A 25491-nucleotide genomic window follows, 5' to 3' on the forward strand; every position below is an offset into this window, starting at 1 on the left:
TGTATTAGTTGTAAACAATTATAGAAGCCACCATTCTTTTTCATTTGTTGAACAAGCACCACACCATCACAAGAGCCAATCATGCTTTGCCCTTGAGCATTATTAAACAATGACACACAAATGCGGGCTGCTGATAGAGAAAACTTCCCCATGAGTCATTAACCAGCCTCAGCCAACGATCCCACGGTTCCAGCTAAGCAGCCCGAAGCCCTTCACATTCAGTTCTGCTTCCTTGGTGGCCTCTACCCTAACTTCTGGTTAGGAACTGAAATTGGATTGATACATATATTACTTCTATAGGATAACAGTGGTGCTAACAAACACGCCCTGTGTCAACTGTAATAGAAATAGGCAGATGAGTCCCAGAGTGTGCTAAAAGAACCCTTTCCAGGTCAATCCCTTTCCACTCATATTCCATTGTGTCCCAAAGGAGCCAGTATGTGCAAACAAGACCAGAAGAAGAAAGAGCCTATCACTAACAAAGCTCCTCCCTCAAATCCCACCCCACCTCGGTGCACTGTGGTAATAGGATGTGACTAGAAGATTCTGTTCCTAAATGTGGTTGCCCAACATGACTCCCTACAGAGCTTGGTTTTTGTTTTGAAAGGTAGTTCCATGTCTCACCTGTAAGCGAAGCCATGAGAGTCTGTTAAAAGGGTATCAAGGATTAGTTAAGATACAAAATGGGGAAAAATACACTCATGGATACAGAACCAAGTAAACAGCAGTTGTTGATCTCCCTTCTGCCCGGGAGCAAATGGATCCAGCCCTCCAGTCTCCAATCACCCCAAGAGAGAGCGACCATATGGGCTTCCTCAGATTGAAAGCAGTCAACCCGTAACCCAACAAGAGGTGATGCCCTAACACTGGTACTCCAAAGCTATCCACAACACTCACCTCAGACTTACTTGCAGAGGGGAGGTTCTGAAGTCCTATGCTAAAGAGAACAGGGAAGCAAATCCTGTCCATCTGCGCCGCCGCCCCCGCCCCCCCCCCACCATGGGGAAGCTGGTTGTTAAACAAAGTTATTGTCAAAAGCTAGATGATATGAATTTAGGATTAAGCAAATCATATAAAAATAAATACTCAAAGTTCACATTTTAATACTTTAATATTACCTGTGTTCTTGAGCAGTTTTACATCTATTGGATCTCTGCTTGTATGCTAATACTAAATGATTTCCCCAATTATACATTCAATAATACCATGATGGGAGCTTGGAGCCAGGCATTTATACTACAGAAATGAGCCAATGGAGGGAGTACAGCAGGGCTTGAAATGTTGAGTGCCTCTGGATTTAAGAAAATGGTGAGGCAACTAAATGCTGTAGCTTAAACTTGAAGATGACAACATTTGAGGCAATTTTCTTGACTGCCTAATTCAGAAGAGTGCTCTCTTCATTGATAAGGAGAATTCTATCAGTCTTTCTTGCTTCACATGAAGGCACTGACTGGCTGACACACCTGCACAGTCACTCAGCAGACAAGAATCCTAGGTGGGCTGAGTTCTGAACCCGAGTTCTATAAAACCAGGGAAGCATCCTGTGAGGATGACCAATGTAAAATATCCAGGAAAGAGAATTGCTCCCTCTGCTCTTTGTAAATTCTACTGTCAGCGTCTTTCTTCCCTAGAGATCTGCTTGCTACACACTTGGCACCAGACCATAAGCCAAGAAGCAAAACAAGTCTCTGGCTGCCTGGGCCGCTCTATCCTCTAGATCTACACCCTCACCTCAACTCTCCACCAAGAAAAACACAAAACATTACATCAAAAGGCTAAGTTTTCCCTAAGACTCAAAGTAGACAACTTAATCTGCAAATCCGGCCCTCCTTACTGAGGCTGTCTGTCAAACAAGGATGGCTTTGGGTTGATCTGACCACACCCCCCATGTGGAAAAAATGGATAGTTAACCCTAAGAGATGGCAGCATTGGTGCTATAGTCTAATGAATATCCTCCCCTGGATGCCCCCCATTTGGGAGTGCCACCATTCTATGGGCTGGGGGCTGGGGCTAAACACAGAGAAGAAAGCTGAGCTTCCATCTCTCTGCTTCCAGACTACAGATGCAATGTGAACAACTGCTTTCTGCTCCCCCGGCTATGACTTCCTCACCATCACCTTACAACCATGAGCCAAAACAACCCCTTCCATTCCAAGGGTGCTCTTGCCAGACATTTTGTTGCAGCAGTGAGAAGAGTCACTACTACAGACAGTTGATGCTGGCTGCTGGATGGCTGTGGAGCAGAGGGATCCACAAAGAGAACAGAGTCACTACTACAGACAGTCGATGCTGGCTGCTGGAGGGCTGTGGAGCAGAGGGATCCACAGAGAGAACGAAGGAGTCTGATACCTGTCAAATCTTCAACTTGTTTCTGCTTCAGAAAAGTGAACTCCCCATCTTCCAATGAACAGAGTGCAGGTGAATAGCACAGTTTCCAACACATTAGGTTTTTATTTTAAAAATACACAAAGATACCCCCACAATAGACTGCTGGCAATGGTCAAGAGACAGCCCGAACTGACCTACTCTGGTGATGGGATGGCCAAATACCCTAATTGTCATGCTAGAAACCCCATCCAATGACTGAGGGATCTGGATGCAGAGATCCACGGCTAGGTCCCCGGGTGGAGCTCCGGGAGTCCAATTAATGAGAAAAAGGAGGGTTTATATGAGCGAGAATTGTTGAGACCAAGGTTGGATAAAGCACAGGGACAAATAGCCAAACGAATGGAAACACATAAACTATGAACCAAAAGCTGAGGGGCCCCCAACTGGATCAGGCCCTCTGAATAGGTGAGACAGTTGATTGGCTTGATCTGTTTGGGAGGCATCCAGGCAGTGGGACCGGGTCCTGTGCTCATTGCATGAGTTGGCTGTTTGAAACCTGGGGCTTATGTAGGGTCACTTGGCTGGGCCTGGGAGGAGGGGACTGGACCTGCCTGGACTCAGTCTACCAGGTTGATCTCAGTCCTCAGGGGAGGACTTGTCCTGGAGGAGGTGAGAATGGGGGGTTGGCTGGGGGGAAGGGGAGGGGATTAGGAGGGGGGAGAACAAGGGAATCCGTGGCTGATATGCAGAACTGAATTGTATTGTAAAATAAAATAAAATAAAATAAAATAAAATAATAAATAAATAAAAAATAGTTTACCTTCTATGTGTATGTTTGTATCTCTGTGTAAGTATGCTCACATGAGTACAGGTGACCTTTGGGGCCAGAACAGAGCATCGGATCCCCCCCAGAGCTGGAGTCACAGGCGGTTGTGAGCTGCCCGATGTGGGTGCTAGGAACTGAACTCAGGTCTTCTGAAAGAGTCCTATGCATTTTTCACTACTGAGCCACCTCTCCAGCCCCTACATTTATTTAAAAACCTTACTTGCTTGGAATTTGAAAATATTTTTGTGAAAGTAAAGTAAAGTACAACTACCAGGCAAGGACGTATAGAAATTTTAAAAATCCTATTCCTTATTTGATAACTTGAGGCAAATGCCAATAACCAACAATAACTATAAAAGAGTTCCCTGCGATGGAGGAGAAAGAATGCAGGCAAACTTCGGTGTTTGAATAGCTGGCGCTGCCTCTAATCAATCGCTGACTGACCACATTATTCTTAGTCCTTATCCGTGTGCCTACTCAATGGTTTATATGTTCACAGTAACGGGAAAAAATTGCACGTTCAATGTTTTTCATGAGCACTTTTCCATTTGGTGCGTCTCATTTCCCTTCTTTCTCCTTTGTAAACTGCCCCGCCCTCCTCTGTTTTAAGTAAGAGCTGAGGACTTTTAAGTAAGGAAGGGCTCAGTGGGTCAAGTGTTTCCTGCGCAAGCATGAGGCCCCGCCTTCAGACCGCAGCACTCTAGGAGAGTCCAGGTGTGGTTGTGCAAAGTCCGTAACCCCAGCCCTGGGGGTTTGTGGGGACAGTCAGATCCCTTGGAGTTCACTGGTCAAACCCTCCAGCTGAAACAGCAAGGGCCAGTGAGTGACTGTTTAAAAAAGTTCAGTGGAGAGCAACGGAAGCTGCCTGATGCTGGCCTTAGATGTACACATCTGAGTGTCTACATCCACAGGTCTGCAGGGTATTTTGCTACTATCTGAGCACTAGTGTAGAAACCTCTGATTAAAAAGTCATCCTTGGGCTAAAGGAAGCCAACATTTTCATTTATTAAAAACAAAACAAAACTGCTACAGATAAAAAGGAGTCTGATGTCAAATTTTTAAAATAATATTACAAAAAAGACTTTTCTAGCCTCTCAGGAAGATATAAACTAATGTTACTACTTTAAATATCCATGTATCAATCTACCAGTAAAGAGAAAACAGCTTCAAAAAATCTGGGGTGCATAATATTGGTCCACCTTATCAAACAGTTCTTTACCTTAAACACACACACACACACACACACACACACACACACACACACACACACACACACTATTGTAACTCTGGGCAGAATTGCTCCAACAGAAGTCAACCAGTCCTTAGTAAAGGAGTGTTTGTTGAAGATCAGCTGGCAACATGTGGGATCCTGGGGAGGGGGAGTCAGAGCAACCTAAGTAGCCTGGAACACTGCAAAGAGTGAGCCTTGCACTTACACCTTGTGCTTATGTGAAAATCTGTGAAGAAACTTGCAAAACAATTGGAAGAAAGTGGAGATATATTTCTATCTATGAAACTCTGATATTTGCATTAAAGTGCATACTTTCAACCATAAAGATATTTATTATTATTATTATTATTATTATTATTATTATTATTATTAACACAGGATATAACTGTGTAGCCCTGGCTGGCCTGGAACTCACTATGTAGACCAGGTTGGTCTCAAACTTACAGAGATCTAACTACCTCTGCCTCCCAAGTGCTGAGATTAAAGGTGTACACACAATGCCTAGCTTAGTTTTTAAGTGTACTTCTTTTTCTGTAACATGCCTTTGCTGAGCAAAACTAAAAAACAAAACAAAACACCTAAAAAAAAAAAACAACCCTCTGGCCACTGCCCATTAACCTATCTCTTAAATAAAAAGAGATGGTGCTTTTTTGATTGACCCTAAACTTTACTTATTTTATTTTTATGTACGTTGGGCTTTTGCCTGCATGTATGTCGATGTGGGGGAATTGGATCTCCTGGAACTGAAGTTACAGAAAGGTGTGAGCTGCCATGTGAGTGCTGGGAATTGAACTCAGGTCCTCTGAAAGAGTAGCCAGTGCTCTTAACCATTGGGCCATCTCTCCAAGCCCAACCCTAAACTTTAAAAAGTTAAAAAAAAATTATGAGTGTTTTGCCTATATGCATGCATGTATGTGTGTGTGTGTATGTGTATTATTATTTTATGTTACACATGTGTACCTTAAATGCTAGAGGAGGAAATCAGGTCCTCTGGAACTGGAATTATAGATGGTTGGAGCCATCACGTGGGTGCAGGGAACCAAACCTGCACCTTTATAAGATAAGAAAGTGCTCTTACCCACTGAGCTCTCTCCAGCCCACTTAACAATTATTAAGTCATACCTTCTCTCTCCCTTTCAATGGGGAGAATGTTAAAGAAACACATCATTCATGAATATATTGCCACAGGAGAAGCTACTGGGAAATTCAGTGTAGTTTCTACTTTATCAAGAGAGAAGCATTGCCCTATTCATAAAAAATCTTGTTCACATGCTAGTCTAAACCCCAGAATTTTCTAACAGTTCTATGCTTTAGAAAGAAGACTCTGTTGTGAGGTTCTAGGGTCAGGCTATGGGCTCAAATCCTGTCATTGTAAGCTGTGCCTTGAACAAGTTCATTCCCTTTTGTGACATGCTGGTTATAATAGGTAATACTATGTTCCTTGCTGTGGTGGGGACTTATGAGTCAATTATATATATAATTGTATATGTAATACTATATATATATATATAGTACTGCCATATATATTTATATTTACATTTACATTTACATTTACATTTATATTTATATTTATATTTATATTTATATTGCTCACAGCAATGCTGTGAGCTCAGCAAGTCAGCAACCAGTCCTAAACTAGTGTATTTTAAAGCTAGCCCAGAACACAGTGAAAAAAATATCTGCTTCTACTTAAGGAAAACTAAGCGACTAGGGAGCTAGGAAATTATATTGAACCAACTGCTTAGAAGACAGAAAGTCTTGTGATTCCCCCACATGGCACTTAAAAATTAATATTTATCAGTTTTTCTACATTTAAGACTCTTACTAAACTATCCTACTCAACATTTTTTAAAGTTGTGATGATTTACTTGGGAAATGAGAAAAGCTGTATCCAAAAGCTGTGTTACTCCTCACCCCCAATACTGGGTTTCTGTTTTGCACAGCTCATAGGCTCATGCATCTGCAGCCTACAGTAATGATGACTTAGGCTATCTCTCCAAAAATGGCCTAAACTGCAATGTTTAAAAGGACTATAGCTTGCTCTCAGAAACAGGCACATCCATGCAATTTAAGATCTGTTCTCATTTTTCTGAAGTTGTAGCCAACCATAAGTACTTGTAATGCATCATGATATTTAGATTAGTATTCAATAAGACAAAAATTATCTTATTAATAATGATCTGGTGTCATGATGAAACATCCATGTACAGCATACTGAACTTAGGGATGAAGTACAGTTATTTTGCAAGATGTAACTACGTAACTTAAGCCAAGTGTATAGACTTGGGTTCCGCATTGCAAAAGCTCATTCTGACCCAACCCCAACACAACATTTAGCATTAAAGATAGGGAAGACCAAAATTAAAAGTTGAGAGTCTGTGGCTTAGTGGGCAAAGTCGATTAGCACCAAGCGTAAAGACCCAAGTTTCATCCCTGGAACCTATGTGGTGGAAAGAGGGCTGACTCCCCAAAGCTGTCTCTTCCACCTCCATACAAGTGCCATGGCTTGCATGTACCCCATCCCCCAATGAATAAATAAATGTAAAAACAAACAAACAAAACCAACCCAAAACCCCCAAACCTTAATTTTTGTTTGCTTAGACAAATTTGCTCTGAGATGAAGAACCTGAAAACAAATGTAAGCTGGGGTGTCACTATAACCCTAGCACCCCGAGGAGGAGGCCCTGGGCTACTTAGTGAGTCAGTCTCAGAAAGAACAAAAGTTTATCACACTGACCCTTGAGAACAAAACAACAGGAATAGAGATTCTTAAAAATATAATTGCCTACACAAGATACTCCAGACAATTTAGAGGCTGGAGAAGAGGCAGGAGTGTGGAGAAAGTAAAAACACATTTCAATTAAACAAAGAATGAGTGTTTATTCCTAAATGATGCTACCTTTCTTTACATCCCTGATCTAGCCAGAATATTTTCATTGTAACTGGCAAGGCATAACACATTTTTCCTCTGGAATTTAAGCTATTGAACAGGTACTAAGACAAGGTCTTGGAAAACAAACTGGTATACTTGAATTAGAATTAAAATTAGAGAAACAAGAAAAAAAGGAGGCGGTGAGGGTTATTGTAACCAGTAATTTAAAAATCTGCCTCAACTGTCACTTCCTCTATAAAACCTTCTCAGTTTCACACATGCTCTGATTATAGAACTTGCTAAATTATCTCCAGGAGCATAAAGGCCATTTACTGTTTAAGCTGACTGCAGGTAAGGGCTGGCAGCCAGGCACACCGATATTCACAGGTGCTGAATGAAGAGTGTCTTCCAACATTTACATTTTACTTATAATTTGACAAATACTGTATTGAAATAAATGACATTGATTTGTTTTACCCCCAATAGTAGGCTGCCTTATTCTCTTCCTGTTGCTATAATAAAATACTCTGACCAAAACAATTTAAGTGTTATTTGGCCCAGGTTATAGTTCATTATGGCAGGAATGTCATATCGGAGGAAGCTTTGAAGAGCTGGTCAGATGATGTCTTAGTCAGTGTCCTATTGCTGTGAAAAGACATTGTCTTAGTTAGGGTGTCTATTGCTGTGAAGAGACACCATGACCACAGCAACTCTTATAAAGAAGACATTTAATTGGGGTGACTTGCTTACAGTTTCAGAGGTTCAGTCCATTATCATGAGGGGGAGTATGGCAGTGTGCAGGCAGATGTGGTGCTGGAGCTGAGAGTGCTACATCTCCACCGGAAAGCAATAGAAAGTCAACTGAGACACTAAGTGGTATCCTGAGCATAGGAAACCTCAAAGCCCACCCCCACAGTGACACACTTCCTCCAACCAGGTCATAGCCATTCCAACAAAGCCATATCTCCTAACAGTGCTACGCCCTATGAGATTATGGAGCTACTTCCATTCAAGCTCCCACAGATACCGTGATCAAGGCAGTTCTTATGAAAGAAAGTACTGAACTGGGGGCTTGCTTACAGTTTAGTCCATTGTCATTAATGGCGGGGGCAGGTGGTATGGAGGTAGGCACTGGATCAGTAGCTGAGATTGTGAGATTTTGAAACCTTAAAGCCTACCCCCAGTGACACACTTCTTCCAACAATGTCACACCTCCTAATCCTCCTAAACCTAGCAAAGAGTTCCATGCCCTGGTGACTAAGTATTCAAATATGGGGGTTATTCTTGTTCAAATCACCACAGGTAACATCCACAGTTAAGAGCACAGAACTAACACATGCTAATGGCCAGCTTGCTCTTTGGCATTCTGTTTAGCATCCAACTCATAAAGGTTGTTGCTGTGGGATGGTCTGTGTGTCAAATAAAATACTGATTGGCCAGTGGCCAGGCAGGAAGTAGGTGGGACAAGGAGAGAGGAGAATTCTAGAAAGCGGAAGGCTGAGGCAGAGAGACACTGCCAGCTGCCGCCATGACCAGCAGCATGTGAAGACACCGGTAAGCCACCAGCCACGTGGCAAGGTATAGATTTATGGAAATGGATTAATTTAAGCTATAAGAACAGTTAGCAAGAAGCCTGCCACGGCCATACAGTTTGTAAGCAATATAAGTCTCTGTGTTTACTTGGTTGGGTCTGAGCGGCTGTGGAACTGGCGGGTGATAAAGATTTGTCCTGACTGTGGGCAAGGCAGGAAAACTCTAGCTACAGGTTGTAGCCCACATTTAGAATAATCTTCCCACCTCAAAGAACCAACTACGAAAATCCCTCATAGGCATGCCCACAGGCCAACCAAATCTGGACAACCCCTCATTGAGACTCCCTTCCCAGGTGATTCTAGATAGTCTATTTGACAATTAAAATGAACCATCACATCTATAATGCGATAGATTTATAACCATCTTGCCATTATATCCCACTCCAAATTAATGACATTTCACTTTTCTCTCTGGTGCCAGTTACTATATCAATGTCACTCAGCCTCAAATGTACTCTTAAATTCTGCCTGCTTTATAATTCTGAAGTGTATTTTCTGGCATTTTTTTCTTACAATAAACATAAAGCTAAATTTCTTCAGTGGAAGACACCCTTCTGCTGAGGGATGACTGCAGAATCCAGCTGCTGCATGGCTCCTTAATAGAGAAAAGTATCCTGGCTCTGCAGGGCTGAAAATGGCAGCCCTAACTTGGCCTGGTGATCACCGACTGATGTTCTGCCAATACATATGCCATGCGCTCCAGGCTTCCTGCCCTCACTTGTGTCCTGGAGGCTTGCTCACTTACTTGGTGCCTATCCACATAGCTGGTCTGGGTAAGCTAATGAACTGTCACCAGCTATTAACCTTTGACTGACTGGAGGTCCATGGACAGTTTTCATATACAAGACAGGAGCAACTGGGATGGAAACCAAGGGAACTATTTTGGGTTCTGAACACGGACCAGATTAAAAACTAAGGTGCTCTTTATTGAATTTATTTGAAAATTCTTTTTCTTTTTGGATAAACAACAGGATGGTACTATAGAGCCCAGGTTGGCCTTCAAGTCCTGATGCTCTTGCTGCCCCTGCCCAAGGGCTGTGTGCCATCACACCTGGCTGAGTTCTTGTTTTACTCTCATCTTGTTGCTCAGGTTGGTCTCTAATGCCTGCATCCCCATCCTCAGCACCTGGGACTACATGCAAATGCCATTGCACTTGGCTCATCTATATCATATTTTTATCCCTAGAGTCATTAAGCCCTTAAAAAATTTGGGGCAGGGGCAGGATAACATTTTTTTTTAATTGATTCTCTCTTACACTATATCCTAACCACTTCCCCTCTCCACTCCTCCTACCCCCTCCCCCGATCCACTCCTCCTCCATTTCCTTTCAAGAAAAAGTAAGCCTCCCATGGATATCAACCGAACATAGCATAACAAGATGCAATAAGATTAGGCACAAACTCTCATATCAAGGCTATACGAAGCAACCCAATAGGAGGAAAAGAGTCCCAAGAGCAGGCAAAAGAGTCAGAGATGCCCCCTACTCCCACTATTAGGAGTTCCACAAGAACACCAACCTATACAACCATAACGTATGTGCAGAGGACCTAGCTCAGACCCATACAGACTTCCTGATTGTCACTGTGAACCCCTATGAGCTCTGTTTAGTTGATTCAGTGGGTTGTGTTCTCCTGGTGTCCTTGACCCCTCTGGCTCCTATAATCCTTCTTCTCCTTCTTCTGCATGGTTCTCTGAGCTCTGCCTCATGTTTGGGTGTAGGTATCTGAATCTGCTCCCATCAGTTGCTGGATACCTCTCTGATGACAATTGGACTAGGAATAATTTCATCGACTTGTCTTTTCTTTTCTTTTCTTTTCTTCTCTTCTTCTCCTTCTTCTTCTCCTCCTCCTCCTCCTCCTCCTCCTCCTCCTCCTCCTCCTCCTCCTTCTCTCTCTCTCTCTCTCTCTCTCTCTCTCTCTCTCTCTCTCTCTCTCTCTCTCTCTCTCTCTCTCTCTTAGTTGTATTTGGTTCTATCCTAGGTCTCCGGGCTATCCAGGCAATATCAGGCATGGGCTCCCTCTCATGGTGTGGGCCTCAAGTTGGACCAGTCATTGGTTGGTCATTCCCACAAGTTCTATGCCACCATTACCTCAATACACCTTGCAAACAGGCAGTTGTAGGTCAAAGGTTTTGTGACTAGGTTGATGTCCCTGTCCCACCACTGGAAGCCATGCCTGCTTACAGAAGATGGTCAGTTCGGGCTCTGTATCTCTATTACTAGAAGTCTTTACTAGGGTCACCCTTGAGATTCCAGGGGATTTCCACTGCACTAGATTTCCACACTCCCTCTCAATTTGTCACCTCTCCTAGTACTCCCTCCCTCCATCCCTCCCCACCCACCGACTGATCCATCCTGTTCCCATCCCCACCTGGCCCCAGTCCACTCTCCAAATCCATTCTATTTCCCCATCCCAAGGAGATCCCCGCACTCCCACCAGAGCCCTCCTTGTTACTTAGCTTCTCTGGGTCTGTGGACTGTAGCGTGATTATCCTTTCCTTAACAGCTAACATCCACTTATGAGTACACAGCATGTGTGTCTTTCTGGGTCCAAGTTACCTCACTTTCTAGTTTTTTGTTTGTTTTTAACAGTTGAGTAATACTTCATTGTGTAAATGTACCACATTTTCTCTATCCATTCTTTGGTCGGGGGACATCTAGGTTGTTTCCAGTTTCTGGCTACTATCTATAAAATGCTATGAACATAGTGGAGCAAGTGTGGTAGGATGGGGGCATCCTTTGGGTATATGCCCAAGAGTTGAAGCCCTTCAAATTTTAAGCTTTGGTTTTTCTAAGGTTTTCATTGGGAGATATATTTAAGTCGTGCTACTTAATGCGGTACTTCATAGGAGTATTTTTAATGAAAACAAAACAAACAAATCCCTCAGTACTTCTTGTGCAATCTTACCAAGACACAGAAAGAACTACAGAGAAAATATGAGCTAAGAGTGGTGATATAGGAAGCACATGAAGTGACCGCTGAAGAGCTTCAGTAGAACCAGCTCAGCCAGGGCCAGAACTCAGGAGGCTGGGTAACACTTTAAACTTTGTACCCCACAGACACGGGTTCCATCTCAGGCCGAGCTTGTCTGAGATCAGTTCATGTAATCTCAAGTCTGTGTGCGTACGCTGAGACTATGAAGGAGGCCTGCTGCAGAGCAGGATACACCTCCCACACAGAGCTGAAGAGATGACATCAGATCAGCAGCTGCCACACGAATGAGCTTTCCTGCCCCCCATAGATAAGAATTATTAAGGTGCAGAATAGTTTACTGCCAAAAGTCTAGTGATTTCAAGCCAGGCTGAACCTAGGCTTAAAATACTCTTGATGCAAGCATGCAAACTTGAATCCGTTCTTTGAAACGGATGGTCCCACAGAGCTGAAGCTATGGCATTTGGAAGGGTGACGACCAAGCTGCATCCTATAGCTTCCTGGAAAAGAGCATTCTCTCCCAAGTGGACTGATGAGCCATGGAGACAAAGTTTAAGTATGAACCAGATGTTTATGGTGCACACCTTTAATCCCAAGGCCAGCCTGGTCTACAAAGCGAGTTCTAGGACAGCCAGAAATATATAGTGAGACCTTGCAACAAGTTTAAGTGTAACATACAAATAAGAATTTAACACACACATACACACACACACAAATTTAACACCTTATATTTATACACTTTATGCTTTATAAAGGCCATAACTAACACATCATTTGGCCACAACAGCCAAGATTTACCTGTCTATGACAGGAGCAAAGGAGGATATCATAAACAAATAAAAAATTTAAAACATATTTACATGTGAAAAAAATCTCAACTGATTGTATAAGTTTCTCTTAACAGAAGCCTACATTTCCCCTAAATTTATGTCCTCTATGGTATAGTTTAAATCAAGGAGCTTTGACAACACTCACTTTCTTAGGAAGAAAAAGGTGGCTTGGACTCCTCTGAAAACCAGAGAAATGACTTCTAAAAAATGTGAAAATGAGCTATATGATCAAAAAAATAAACTAACACAAGAAGCTGGTTAACTTCCCAGGATCATCGCACATGACCTTTGCACATTTCAATAAGGGTGCCTAAGAGATGGTCCAGGGTTAGAAGCACTGGCCATGCTGAGCCCCAGGAACCGTGTCTTAGAAGGGAATTCCACTCTGCTTGTGGCACCATCATGGTGATGGTGCACCTACCTTGTGTTCATAATACACAGAGACCTGACACGGTGGACACTCTTTCTTTTCCCTCTTCTCTAAAAACCCGGAGGTAAAGCTGATCCAGATTCAGTCATGCTTCAGTTAGCACAAACCTTGCAGCTGTTTCCTGCAGACCAGCATCCTCTGTTGTAACCTACTTGGCATCATGGCCAGACTCATCTCAGAGTCATTCTGTATCGTTCCTCCCTTCTGCAGAAATCTAGTGTTTCCCATTCATAGCACCGGTTAAAGTGGTATTATTTTTTAATCTGCATCACAGGTCATTCATTTCTTCACTTTGCAAAGGGAGCCCAAGCCCATCATGATGCAACTTGTCATGAACAGAATTTGAAAGCTAAGATAGAAAACCAGATGATTTCTCCCCCACTCAAAGACAATCTATTAACTCATAGCACCACCTACCTTTCAGAGGAAGAGGAGAAAACAAGGCTTATTTTCCAGATAAGCCCATATGGTTTGCTTAAACAATTAATAGTAAAGTTAGATTCAAAGAGCAAAAATAAATTAACAAATACATACATACATACATACATACATACATACATACATACATACAAACATACAAAAACAAAACAAGGGGGAAAAAGGAAAAATTGAAGTTCTACTTGTTATTATGTAAACACTTATAACAGTGTTCATACATTACCTGGAAACACTTCATTCAAGTCTGGCCAGGAGCATCCAGGTGATTTTAATGCAACACAAAATACCGGGCAAACTGTATTATCCTTACCTACTAAGTAGAAAGTACAGTTTGGGGGGAACAGCCCATTTTGATTAGAGGAGGTAAATATTCATTGATATTTTCTTAACTAAACATCAGCTAAAATGGATGTTGTTTTTCGGTCAGAATTTTTTCCATGGTTAGGGTGTTTCCCTTGTTTAGGAAAAAAAAGTGACAAGGTACACACCTTCATTTTTTTGCCCCTCAGTATATCTGCCTGCTATCAACAGGAGTGTGGTATGGGAGGGGACTGCTGATGCACACACAGCTCAGACCATGTACACATTCCCTCATATCAAGGTCATCCTTTGATCTCATGCTGCGATAGACAGGATTCTTTCCATAAATGACAATTTCCTTACAGGAGCCCAATCGTTTCAGAGATATTAGAGAAATTATTTTTGATCAAAAGAGGCAAGCATCTGAGCCAATTATTGCCTAATTATTAAAGAGGTCAAACCATGGGAGGCAACTAGGTTGTGTCGCCCATGAACTAAAATGGCTTCAGTTGAAACAGTGCCTCTGTGCAAGCTAGGCGGGGGCCAATGTCCTTAGCATCTACCGGAAATGGAGGCGCTACTGAGAATGATATCCGTCCACAAAAGACAGAGTGCACGTAAAGGGTTATCTATGGCTGGATCATGCTCTAGTCCTCGGGTGTAAAACTTAGAGAGGGGGGCTGAGGAGAGGGCTCAGAGAGGAAAGCACTGCAAACCTAACGACCTGGCTTTGGCTCCGCAGAACCCACGTGAAAGCCGGACACAATAACCCTCCCTGTTCTCACAGGGGGACGGGAGACAGAGACAAGAAGACTACCAGGAGCCAGCATGTCACTGTACACAGCAGTGAACAAGGGATCATGCATCAAACAAGGTGGAAAGCAAGAACCCACACCCCAGGTTGTTCTCCATCTTCTACACACACACCAGGGAGCACATGTCCACACCCACACGGTATTTAAAGACTTTCAGCCAAACGAACCTTGAAAGTAATGCAACTCATAAAGGTTATTTTGAAAACGGCATTTGGTAATAATTTTAAGTTAATTTGGGAAAAGTTTTGAAGAGTACATTTTAAAATGGCTTCTTAAAACTGAATAGCTGAATTAAGTATTTTCTTAGCAAGTGATATACTGGGGCACTAATTATTTTTGAAGGTTCTTTTGTTAGGGCTATAGTTCATCATGTCACACTTAAAACAACTTGTACTGTATAGTCTTTCTTCTGGTGGATTTATGTCAACTGACACTAAGGAGAGCCTTTCTGTGACTGGTGAATTAAATTACCATTCATTACCATCCAATTTAAATATTGTTATCTTGCCAGAGTTGCCAACAGAGAGAAGCTGTTCTAACATTAATGATAATGAGGGACAATTTGGTTCAACAGGCGGAATAAAAGAAGGCTATTTCCCCTCTGTTCTGCTTCCTAGGTCTTCTAGCCTCTTCTGAGACAGGGTCTCACTCTGTAGTTCAGGCTAGCCTTGAACTTATGGGAATCCTCCAGCTTTGGTCTCTCAAGATTATAGGTGTGAACCACCACGCTGAGCTTATCAGCTACTTTTCTGTTTTGCATGTCATATTAAAGTAGACTAGAATTTTTTTATTTCCTCACATCTGACTGTACAATACAAAGTTGATTACAATGCTTTAACAAACAACATTTTGTATTTAAAACAATACAAACTTACAATGTGCAGTAAGAGAGAACACAATTTATTTCCATTTATTCCAAGTCAGCAGGAAGAGCTTACTGCTGAAGTTTAGATTAACTGCAGCTTTTCAAGGAAAAAATTCTCCCAGTACTGTCTGTGAGATGGAGTCCCACTGTAGCCCAGCTAGCCCGGATTCAGAGCTATCCTCCTTCTTCAGTCTCTCAAATGCTCGAGGTGACAATGCAAACCCAGTCTCTCCCCTAACTTCCATGAGGTATGGTCTCTGAACAAACAACTCTCTTGTTCTTCTTCCTCTTTCTTCATTTTTATTTTATTCTTTAAAAGTTCACAGTGTCATAGAAGTGAAAAAGAAGACTGGAAATATATATAGCTAAGGCCTTATATACACAAAAATTTAATAATGTTGTCACAACCCCTAATAAAATGTAATCCTTATTTACTAATCCAGAATAAACTAACTGTACATATTAAATTGTTCCAGTATATCAAGAGCACTGCTTATAAAAAAAAGAGGTCCCAATATGCCTGGACATCTCTTTGAAGGTCATTTGTAACTTCAACACGATTAAGGTAGAGTTCTATCTATTTTTTAAATTATACAATATCATACATTTACAATTATCCCCAAATTTCAATGAACCAAACATGAATGTGATTTACATCAGTTTAATACCCTCCTGTACAGCACCAGAAGTTAAAAATGGATCTGACTAAGTAAATGTTCTTTATTAGTCACAACTTATCATCACACATTTCTACAATAAATGTACAGGGAAAAGGAACACAGCTCAGGCCAAGGCTTTCGCCTTATATAAATAAGCAATAAGCATTTCATCTACTCCATACTCACAATCAATTGCATATCTGGTTAACAACTACTCAGTAAACGTCTGGTCTTTGAAGGCTACGCAAGTCGCATGGGATTCTCTAGGTTTGCTTTGAAACTTTCAAGAAACCTGGTAGCCAGTTCGTCATCAACCACTCGGCTGTCACTTGACATTGTGACAGTTATAAGCTGGTGCTGCCGCAGCTGGGGGTTCCCCTCTTCATCCTCCGCGAGCTTCAGCACTGGTCGGAATCTCCCAACTGCCAAAATACAGGCCTGGGGAGGGTTGATCACAGCGGCGAACTCATCAATGCCGAACATCCCCAAGTTGGAAATACTGGAGAGGGGGAGAAAAACCGCTGAAGGTAATATGGTCCCAAATACATATTTGTCCTTTATTAAATACCTGTAGTTTGCTACTCAGCCTTATACCATGCTACTTAAGGACAAAGAGTATGTCCACCAGCAGACACACAAATATCATAATTATTCTCGAACAGTCAGTACTCAACTGGAGGTCCTAATCAGTGACATACTGCAAGGAAAAGAAATGTGAAGTGTGACTAGTGACGGAAGGAATACAGCTGTTAGGATTTACAGCTGCACTGATGGTCCACACAGAAGAGCTAAAACTCAACACAGAAACAAGATTAGTAAGAGAATTTATGTTGCCAGGCAAAAGGCCAATATCATTCATTATATTATATGTAAGTTATTAATATTTAACTATGAAATTTGAAAATAGTATCACTTAGCATAATGCCACAATAATAAAGCATATTGGGTAGTAGATTTAATGAAGATCTATGACCTCTACAGAGAAAAGAATAAAACAAATGAAAGAAATCAAAGCATGCAGAAATACCCAATACTGGTTGAATTGCCAAATTTAATGCAGAACCCCAGTCAAAATCTCAGCTAAGCATATGCTGCGTATCTGTCTGAAAAAATGACAGAGGGTCCCTAAAATTTGTTGGGCTATGAGGAGCCAGAAAAGATAATCATGAGTGTAAACAAAACTGGAAGGCTTCCTTTCCAAGCATATGACAGTAGTGTTTTAATGCTAACTGAGCAAAAGCCAGGCAAACAATGAGAACATGACATGGAAGCTGAACAGGATACTCAAGTCACCTTCCCAGTGCTATGGGGAGAAAGCTTTCAGTATGCAATCTTGAGTTGATCTCATGTGTTTACGGGAAAGAAAGATCCTTGACTCCTACTTTACCCCACGTGGAACTCTAATTCCTGACGGACTGTGATCTAGCTTCCCGTGAAAAGAGAATGGCAATGCCTCCCAACGACAACCTGAAGGAGCTTCAGTGGAAAGACCAAAGTTCCTGACAGGAGACAAATGGCACCAACCATGATGCAAAACATGGGCAAATTTTAAACATCACCAGAGAGCCAGGGGCAAGGAAGAAGGATCTGAAGCCACCTGACCTGTACATGCATCCTACGGAGACTGTGCATCTGCACGTGCTAAGTCCTACAAATTGGTTTTAAAAAGCAGATATAAGACTTTAATGACTTCATCTGATGAATTACCAGGCAACCAATAACTGATGAATAAGAAAGTGTTCATTACTATTCATTGGCATGTTCCTGACCCCAAAAGCACCACTAAAAACCCCCAAGAAATGGCAACATTTAAAGCCTAACATTAAAACGCTGTCAAGAACACAGAGCACTAGGACTCCATGCAATGATAAGAGAAGTGCAGATCTGAATAGCCATTTTGGAAAACTCCTTGACAGAATCTGTCAAAGCTTTTAATCCAGGAATTCTACTTTCAGGGCCACACAACAAAACTATGCACCCTAGGACAACGGGAAGCATGTGCATGGTCTGGAAAGAACTTTCACACCCATGGGAACGAGAACGACATGGCTGCACTGACTACCACACACTACAGCAGTGAAGGAACGACCGCTTCAAACAGCAGTCACGGTGGACCGCTCATCAACACAACAGCAAAGGGCTAGACGGAAAGATTACCGTGCTCCTACGGAGTGCTATTTACGTGCTTTGTAGTTACATAATAACAAAGCAGCAAAATGAAGCCATGACCATTTTCACAATGACATTACCTTTCAAAGAGGGATGACAGCCATTATAGCACTTTTAGAATTTGTCAGACTGCACCCCCCCCACCCCCCGGCAAAAAAAAAAAGAAAGAGATGACATTAGGAAGAATAAAAAGCAGCATTTGAAGATGTGTTCTATATCTTTTTTGGGGGTAGTATCATAGTTCTTCATATTACAAAATATACAGGCTGCATTCAGTATATTTTATGTTAGTGACACTTAAAGGTAGAGCTGGTAATGAAAAACTATCATAGGTACATTATTTAGATGATAATAATAATAATAATAAATCACGAGAAAGGAAATAGCTGAGGTTTATAACTCTACCTTGCTTATAAAGTAACTAAAAAACAAAAGATGAAGAACTTGAGCATCATTTTATGATGCTAACAGCTAATAAAAAGAATGTTTATTTCACAACCGACAGGTCCCTCTAGCTGTGCCTAACTATTCTGAGCAATACTTTCACATGCCTGCTATTTAAATTAAAGTATGATGTTGAGCCTATATTTTTAAAATGTCTTAAACAAGACACAAAAATGGCTAACATGGACTGAATAGTCTTATTTTATTTGCTTGATGCTACTGATAATTCAGAGTTTGAATCTTACCTAAAAGAGCCTCCTTGGTACTCCTCAGGTAACAATTTTCCATCTCTTGCCTTCTTTGACAGAACCTGAGAAAAGAAGAGAGCACAACAACAAAGTCACGCTGTAGGTGATCGTGTCCCTGGAAATATTTGTACAGGGTCTACTCTCAGGTTCATGGCAAGTGGTAGATGTTCACACAGACAATAGGAGAAGTCAAACCTCAACAATGCTCCTTGAAAAGCTTTCAAGCTCTCAAGTACCAACACTGGGCAATGGTCCCACGTCTTCTATACACAACACTTTATATGCTGCCTATAAAGCTTTTTTCTTGTACCACAAAAATATGAAAGTTGGCATTCTTGTCAATCTCCTAAGTTTTGGAGAAATTCTAATAATGTACATGTCTTGTCAATTAAAAGGATAAACCTGCCTTTGCCTTTTAATGAAGAAATAAGCATAGTACAGGACCTAGGGTTTGCTAATATATATATATATATATATATATATATATATATATATATATATATATATATATATATATATACATATATAGTAATATTAACTACATTATAATATATATGTAATATAGTAACTCTCTATAAAATACATACAAATGATGTAGTAATGGTATTCTGCATATCTGAATTTGCCTGGAACTTGCCTTTAACCCCACACTGACATCTTAGGGGTGACTTGGGGTCAAGAAGTGAGTAAGTAGCACCGGTTTACTTAGCCAGAGGACCACAGATGGAGTTATAGGGATACACAGGCCCTTGGAAGATTATCAGCAAGTTTTATTAAAAATACAAATTCATTGAACAACTAACTAGTGGATTCCAAGCACTTTCCTAGAACTGGATCTATGGTGATGAACAAGGTAGTTAACATCAGATAGCAGAGAACAAAGAACGGTCAACAAATGAACACATTACTTTGAAATAGTGAGGCAACGGGGTCATAGAACCCAGGACAGGGAAATGTACAAGCCATGGATGCTACAGAAGGCCTGGGAGGTAGCACTGGAACTGATACAAACAGTGAGAGGGAGCCAGCCAAGCGAGGGTCCAGGAGAAGCTGTACATTGCCAGCATGAGTCCTGGGCTAATCTGCCCAAGATCCAGGGACCCCTCAAAAAGATGGCTCCTGCTTGCCCAGGCAAAGAGCCACGGAGCTCTGATTGCACATTCCTGCATAGCCTTTACTGCTTCTTTGGTGGATGACTGGTAACTCAAGCCTCTCTGTTCTGAACTTTCTGTCTCAGCATCTCTATCCTGAGCTACATGATTGGTCTAACAGCCAGAACACTGTAGCTGCATAGCTACATTCCTTTTCTTTTGTAGCCGTCAAGTTACTGCCGTGTGTGTGTGTGTGTGTGTGTGTGTGTGTGTGTGTGTGTGTGTGTGTGTGGTAACTGCTGATTCTTCAGGGATTTCCATCTGTTTATCTCTTTAATATGGAATGTGTTTTCTTTGTTTGTTAAGAAAATATTACTGATTTAGAGGAACAATGGCCTCTAACTGTTCAATGGCCAAACAACTTGGTGGAAAATGTAAAGCTTGCCTGTTGGTAGAACTCTACTCTAGAGTCCAGCTGACAGACAGGGCTGAGTGAGAGATCCACCACTTAACTGCACAGGGGCTTACACAAATTATTTAAGAGTTTTCCTTATCAGTTTATCAACCTCATGAAATTATTATTGTGTGCCTGATAGGATGTCTTTAAAGAGAACTGAAGAGAATATGTAAGAAAAGCTTACAACAAAAGCTGACACACAGGACTAGCATTGTGGTACACAACTTCAGTCCTAACACTTGGGAAGAAGGCAGAAGTAGGTGGATCTCAGTGAGTTCAAGGCCAGTCTGGTCTATAAAACGAGTTCCAAGACAGACAGCCAGGCCTAAGTAGAGAGAACCCTTTCAAAAAGGAAAAAAAAAAAAAAAAAAAAAAAAAGCTGACACACAGAATGCCAGCTGCTGTTATTACAGTCATTCTTGTCACTGTTAATTATACAAACACCTTTAGAATTCTATAACAATATTGCAAAGCATTCACTTAAGAGATAGTCATATTAGTCTACATAGTCACAAAATGATTTTACTTCTAGAATTAAAATCATTCTAAGTTTTTTCTGTTCAAACACAAACATTATATTTTTGAACAAGACACAATATAAAATCTTCACATATAAAGAGCAACAAAATAGCAACTGTAAAGTGACATTCTTCCAAAACTGGAACTTGGCTTGCCTGCCTTCCCTGGAGGGTAAGGAGTCAAAATTCCACATGAAAGCACAGGCGAGTAAGTGCATTCATTACCAGAAGAGCTGCAGCTGAGTCATCATGACTAATGAGATTAAGCACAACACCTAGTTTAGTGCCTGGCTCCCATCAGATCAAGAGTGGCATGCTGACCTGGGCTGGAGCAGCTGTGCCTTCTTCAGCCAGTGCTCGGCAAACCTGAAAGGTGCTGGGACTACTTCCTCATCTCTTAAGCTAAGGTTCTTTCAAATGCAAGGACCAGAGAATGCTAGCATAGCTATTTTAATAATGTGGTATTATAGTAGTAAAAATTGCCAAATGGCTCAGAACCAATGAAACCTGTAATAGTTAAAGTGTAATACACATAAAGACGGGGGAATTCCAACTCTACAGATCAGTGACTTTCACCTAGCATTTTAAAAATGTTATTTCAATGCTTAATCTCATTTCACCTTCACAACACTGAAGTACATGTTTCTCAATAGTGCTAAAAATCCTTGATAAATAAAGTTCATGAACAGGATTGCCCAGAGCCTGTAGCTTCCCTTTGTGGCACTTTCAGTTACCCTGTGGTCAACTCACAGGCTGAAAATATTTAATGGAAAATTCTAGATATGAATAGTAATTTTAATATTACAAGCTGTTCTGAGTAGCATGCTGAGAGAATGGAGCTAAACAACGCATGCACGGCCTCTCTGGTCCAGCGTCCTCATGCGTGTATATACACTGCCTGCCCAGATGACACTTGAGCAGCTCTCTCCACCAGGTCAAGTCTCCTGGCATCACCAGAGTGATCACTACAGTGTTCATGTTCACCTAATTCATATTGTACTTAAAAATGTTTCCAACGGGCAAGAGTAATGATGCTGGCAATTTTATTACATGATACCATTATAACTGTTCTACTTTAGTGTTATTATTAACCCCATACTGTGCCCTATTCATAAATTAAGTTTGGCACAGGTCTGCATGTACAGGGAAAAGTACATGTAGACTGGTTTGGGGCATCTATGAGGGGGCCTTGGAATGTATCCCTTGTGGACAATAAGAAACAACTTATGTTATATCCCAGAAAAATCAGTCTATTAACTTTGACTTTTGAACTGACCTAACTAGTACAACCTTTCAATTAAGAAATATAGTTATATTTTAATTCATATAGATATATGTTGCAAATCTTTTCAAAGAAGAAGAACTAAAAATGTTAGACCCACTAAAATTCATCTTTATGTATAATTCTAAAACTCTAAGTAAGATAATTTTTTATAGCTTTATGTTTGAAAACAGACCAACTTGCAATGTTTACTTTGGGCAAATAGAATCGTGAGCTCCCCAAGGAAGTCTTATCTTCTGCCTTTTATCTATTACATAACCTATTCTACCAATCAGTATAAAATACATCCTTGCTATAGGAAAAATGAAAACAATCAATCAAATGAGTATCAAAGTTTCAATGTGAACGCTTCAAGACCCATGATACTTCTGCCAAGAAACACCCTTGGAAATTACCGTGGCTGTCAGAGTTGACCTGAATGCCTCTCTACTTTGGAATGTGGTATGCTTTAGTGACAAAAAGTCCTTCGTATTGAACTTTAAAAATTGCTTTTCAAGAGATGCAAGAAAAACTAAAGTATCTTTGCTTTGGTTTCAGTGGTCTTATTTACAACTTTAAAATCGACCTGAAATAACACTGTTGTGCTGGCTAGTCTATGTTAACTTGACACACAAAGTACAATAATCTAAAAGGAGGAAACCTTAACTGAGAAAATGTCTCCATAAAACCTGGCTCTAAGGCATTTTCTTAATTAGTGATTGATGGGAGGGGCCCATTGTGGGCGGTGCCATCCCTGGGTTGGTGGTCCCGGGTTCTGTAAGAAAGCAGCCTGAGCAAGCCAGTAAGCAGCACTCCCGCATGGCTTCTACATCAGCTCCTGCTTCCAGGATCCTTACTTCCTTCAGGGATGAACAGCGCGGTGGAAATGCAAGTCAAATAAACGCTTTCCTCCCCAACTTGCTTTTTGCTCAGTGTTTTGTCACAGCAGTAGAAATCCCAACTAAGACAATCTTTAAGATTTAATTTTGGACTTTGAAAAGTTAAGGTTTTGTCCAGAACATGAATGAAGCTGACCTCTAATTCAGCTATATATTACTTTTCGAATTTTTAAATGTTAAATTTCCTAAAATAGGTAACACCTTGACAAAAACTAAAAACCTAAATGTGTAAGAGAAACACTTGAGATCACCACTCCTCCCCACAAAAGCCACAGTGCAATCTGATCACGTCAAGAATCCCGGAAGGAGGCTGAGACGTGGCTCCACGGTTAGCAGTGTGCACTGCTCTTGCAGCAGACTAGGATTCATTGCCAAACACCCACAGTCACAACTGCCTACAACTCCAGCCCCAAGGGCATCTGGACACCTGGCCTGAGGACACCTGTACTCACACATGGACATAGCCTCCCCTGACATAGAGACACATTTAACAAAAGGCTCTCAGCAGGTGCGAAGACGGAAGTACAGTCAACAGTCTGAGAGCATGGTCTTCTGGACACACACCTTTACAGAGTCCGCGATCTCCTGTACACCCTTAGCAGCTGCATCCTTTATGATTGGTGTAATTAAACCTTTATCGGTTGCCACAGCCACGGAAATGTCAACAGAGGGCAGCTGCTTTGGGCCTTCTCCATCCCAGCTGACATTAACCCCAGGCATTTGCTGCAAGTAGAAAGAAAACATGCTATGAAGGAAGCAGTTTGGGATTAAGGTGGTCAGAGAAATATGACTTACATTATTGCACATGTGACTACAGCTGGACAGAAGGAAAGACATAAAACTTCGGTTTGGAAAAAACGGCTTGGATCACCATTGATTACTGTTCATGTTTGGGAAGAACAAACACTTTTTGGCAGTATGACTGAGACAATTCTGATGATATACATGCTTTAAACTACATGACCAATATGACCTTGAGGGAGACAATGCGGCAGAAAACAGTAGTAATATTCAACTACTTTCCTTTGTCATGAAAATTTGTCTTTTTAGCACAAGTCTGTAATACATATTAAAAGTAGTGAGTCCTCTATTTAAAAGCAATTTCCTGAGCATCACAAACAGGAGATAGACATTACAGATGCACAGGTACAGATTTAACATAAAGAGAACTACTCTGAAGGATGAAAAGAATATATAAAATGACTAGATGCCTGGCAGGTGTGTATTGATATTACCAAGTATCACAGGATGAAAATGGTGCTGAATACAGAAATCAAAAGGCAGCTTCTCTTCTCAGGAATTCTCTGCTTTCTGCAGAGTAAGGCCCATGAGTCCAGGGTGTCATCTACCAACAGAAGAGCAGTCTGCCTCCACTCTGCCTGTCTCACTGCGATCGTGCCACTCTGCTAGGATGACTTTCTCACTCTATGTAGATGCTCATTTTCTTCCTTTACACTGTATGTCAATCATGCTGAGACCTTCTCTGTATTGTCCATTCACAACAATGCCACAATGTTAAAATAGTGAAAAACAACATCCTAATCCCTCAACAGATCAAACTACAAAAAACGAGGGGCCAGAGAGACGGATCGGGTTGAGAGCTTATACTGCTCTTGTAGAAGATCAGAGATTCTAAATTGGATTCAAAACAATATTCATAATCTTAACCTTTTTTACAAATTATTAAAATGAATTCCACACTCAAGTTTTCTAACACAGACCTAAGAAAGGGAAGGCACACATAATAAAACAAAGTAAATGGGAACACAAGTCTGCAACAACACAAGTAAGGGCGTTTAAGAACATCTCAGACAACATCAACACTGAAGAATCAGAGCAGTCAGAGGCTCCAGACTAACATGGTTGGGAAACTGCACAAGGTGGGCAACTTTCTGGGAAAACACACACTTCAAAAATGAAGAGAAGGCTGAAAATCAGGCAAGCAATAACTATGAAGGTAAGTGAGAAAGCACCAAGGTCTCATTAAAACCAACTCGATTTTGGTGATTTTTACTGGTGAATTCCATAAAACTCTAAAAATAAAAGCCCCTCTAATGACCTGAAATGAGTATAGGTAAGGATAAGAAAAGGGCCAGAATTCACTTCATAAAGTCCTGACAGGGCTGGAGTGACAAGACAGCGCAGAGGAGAGCACCTGCATGCATGGGCAAGGCCCTGGGTAATCAGACTTAAACCAGAGCAGAACTCTGTAAAGTAACAACTGCAGAAACAAACCATGAAGGCCTGTGTTTACGCTGTCACTCATGGTCACTGCTCAGACTTACTC

At 41.3% G+C, this 25491-nt stretch overlaps 1 protein-coding gene across 1 annotated transcript in view; it reads right to left on the reverse strand.

The window, feature by feature from the left end:
- Positions 1-15477: 15477 nt before the first annotated feature.
- Pdhx (pyruvate dehydrogenase complex component X) overlaps positions 15478-25491 on the reverse strand; it is a 65871-nt gene continuing 55857 nt past the window's right edge. Inside the window, exons 9-11 of the mRNA XM_006983631.4 lie at positions 23769-23927; positions 18976-19040; positions 15478-16616 (exon numbers count right to left, since the gene is read on the reverse strand). Of these exons, the coding sequence (XP_006983693.2) occupies positions 16358-16616; positions 18976-19040; positions 23769-23927 (483 nt within the window). The 3' untranslated portion in view covers positions 15478-16357. The remainder of the gene's footprint in view (positions 16617-18975; positions 19041-23768; positions 23928-25491) is intronic.

Source organism: Peromyscus maniculatus, chromosome 4 (genome assembly GCF_049852395.1).
Source record: "Peromyscus maniculatus bairdii isolate BWxNUB_F1_BW_parent chromosome 4, HU_Pman_BW_mat_3.1, whole genome shotgun sequence".
NCBI lineage: Eukaryota > Metazoa > Chordata > Mammalia > Rodentia > Cricetidae > Peromyscus > Peromyscus maniculatus.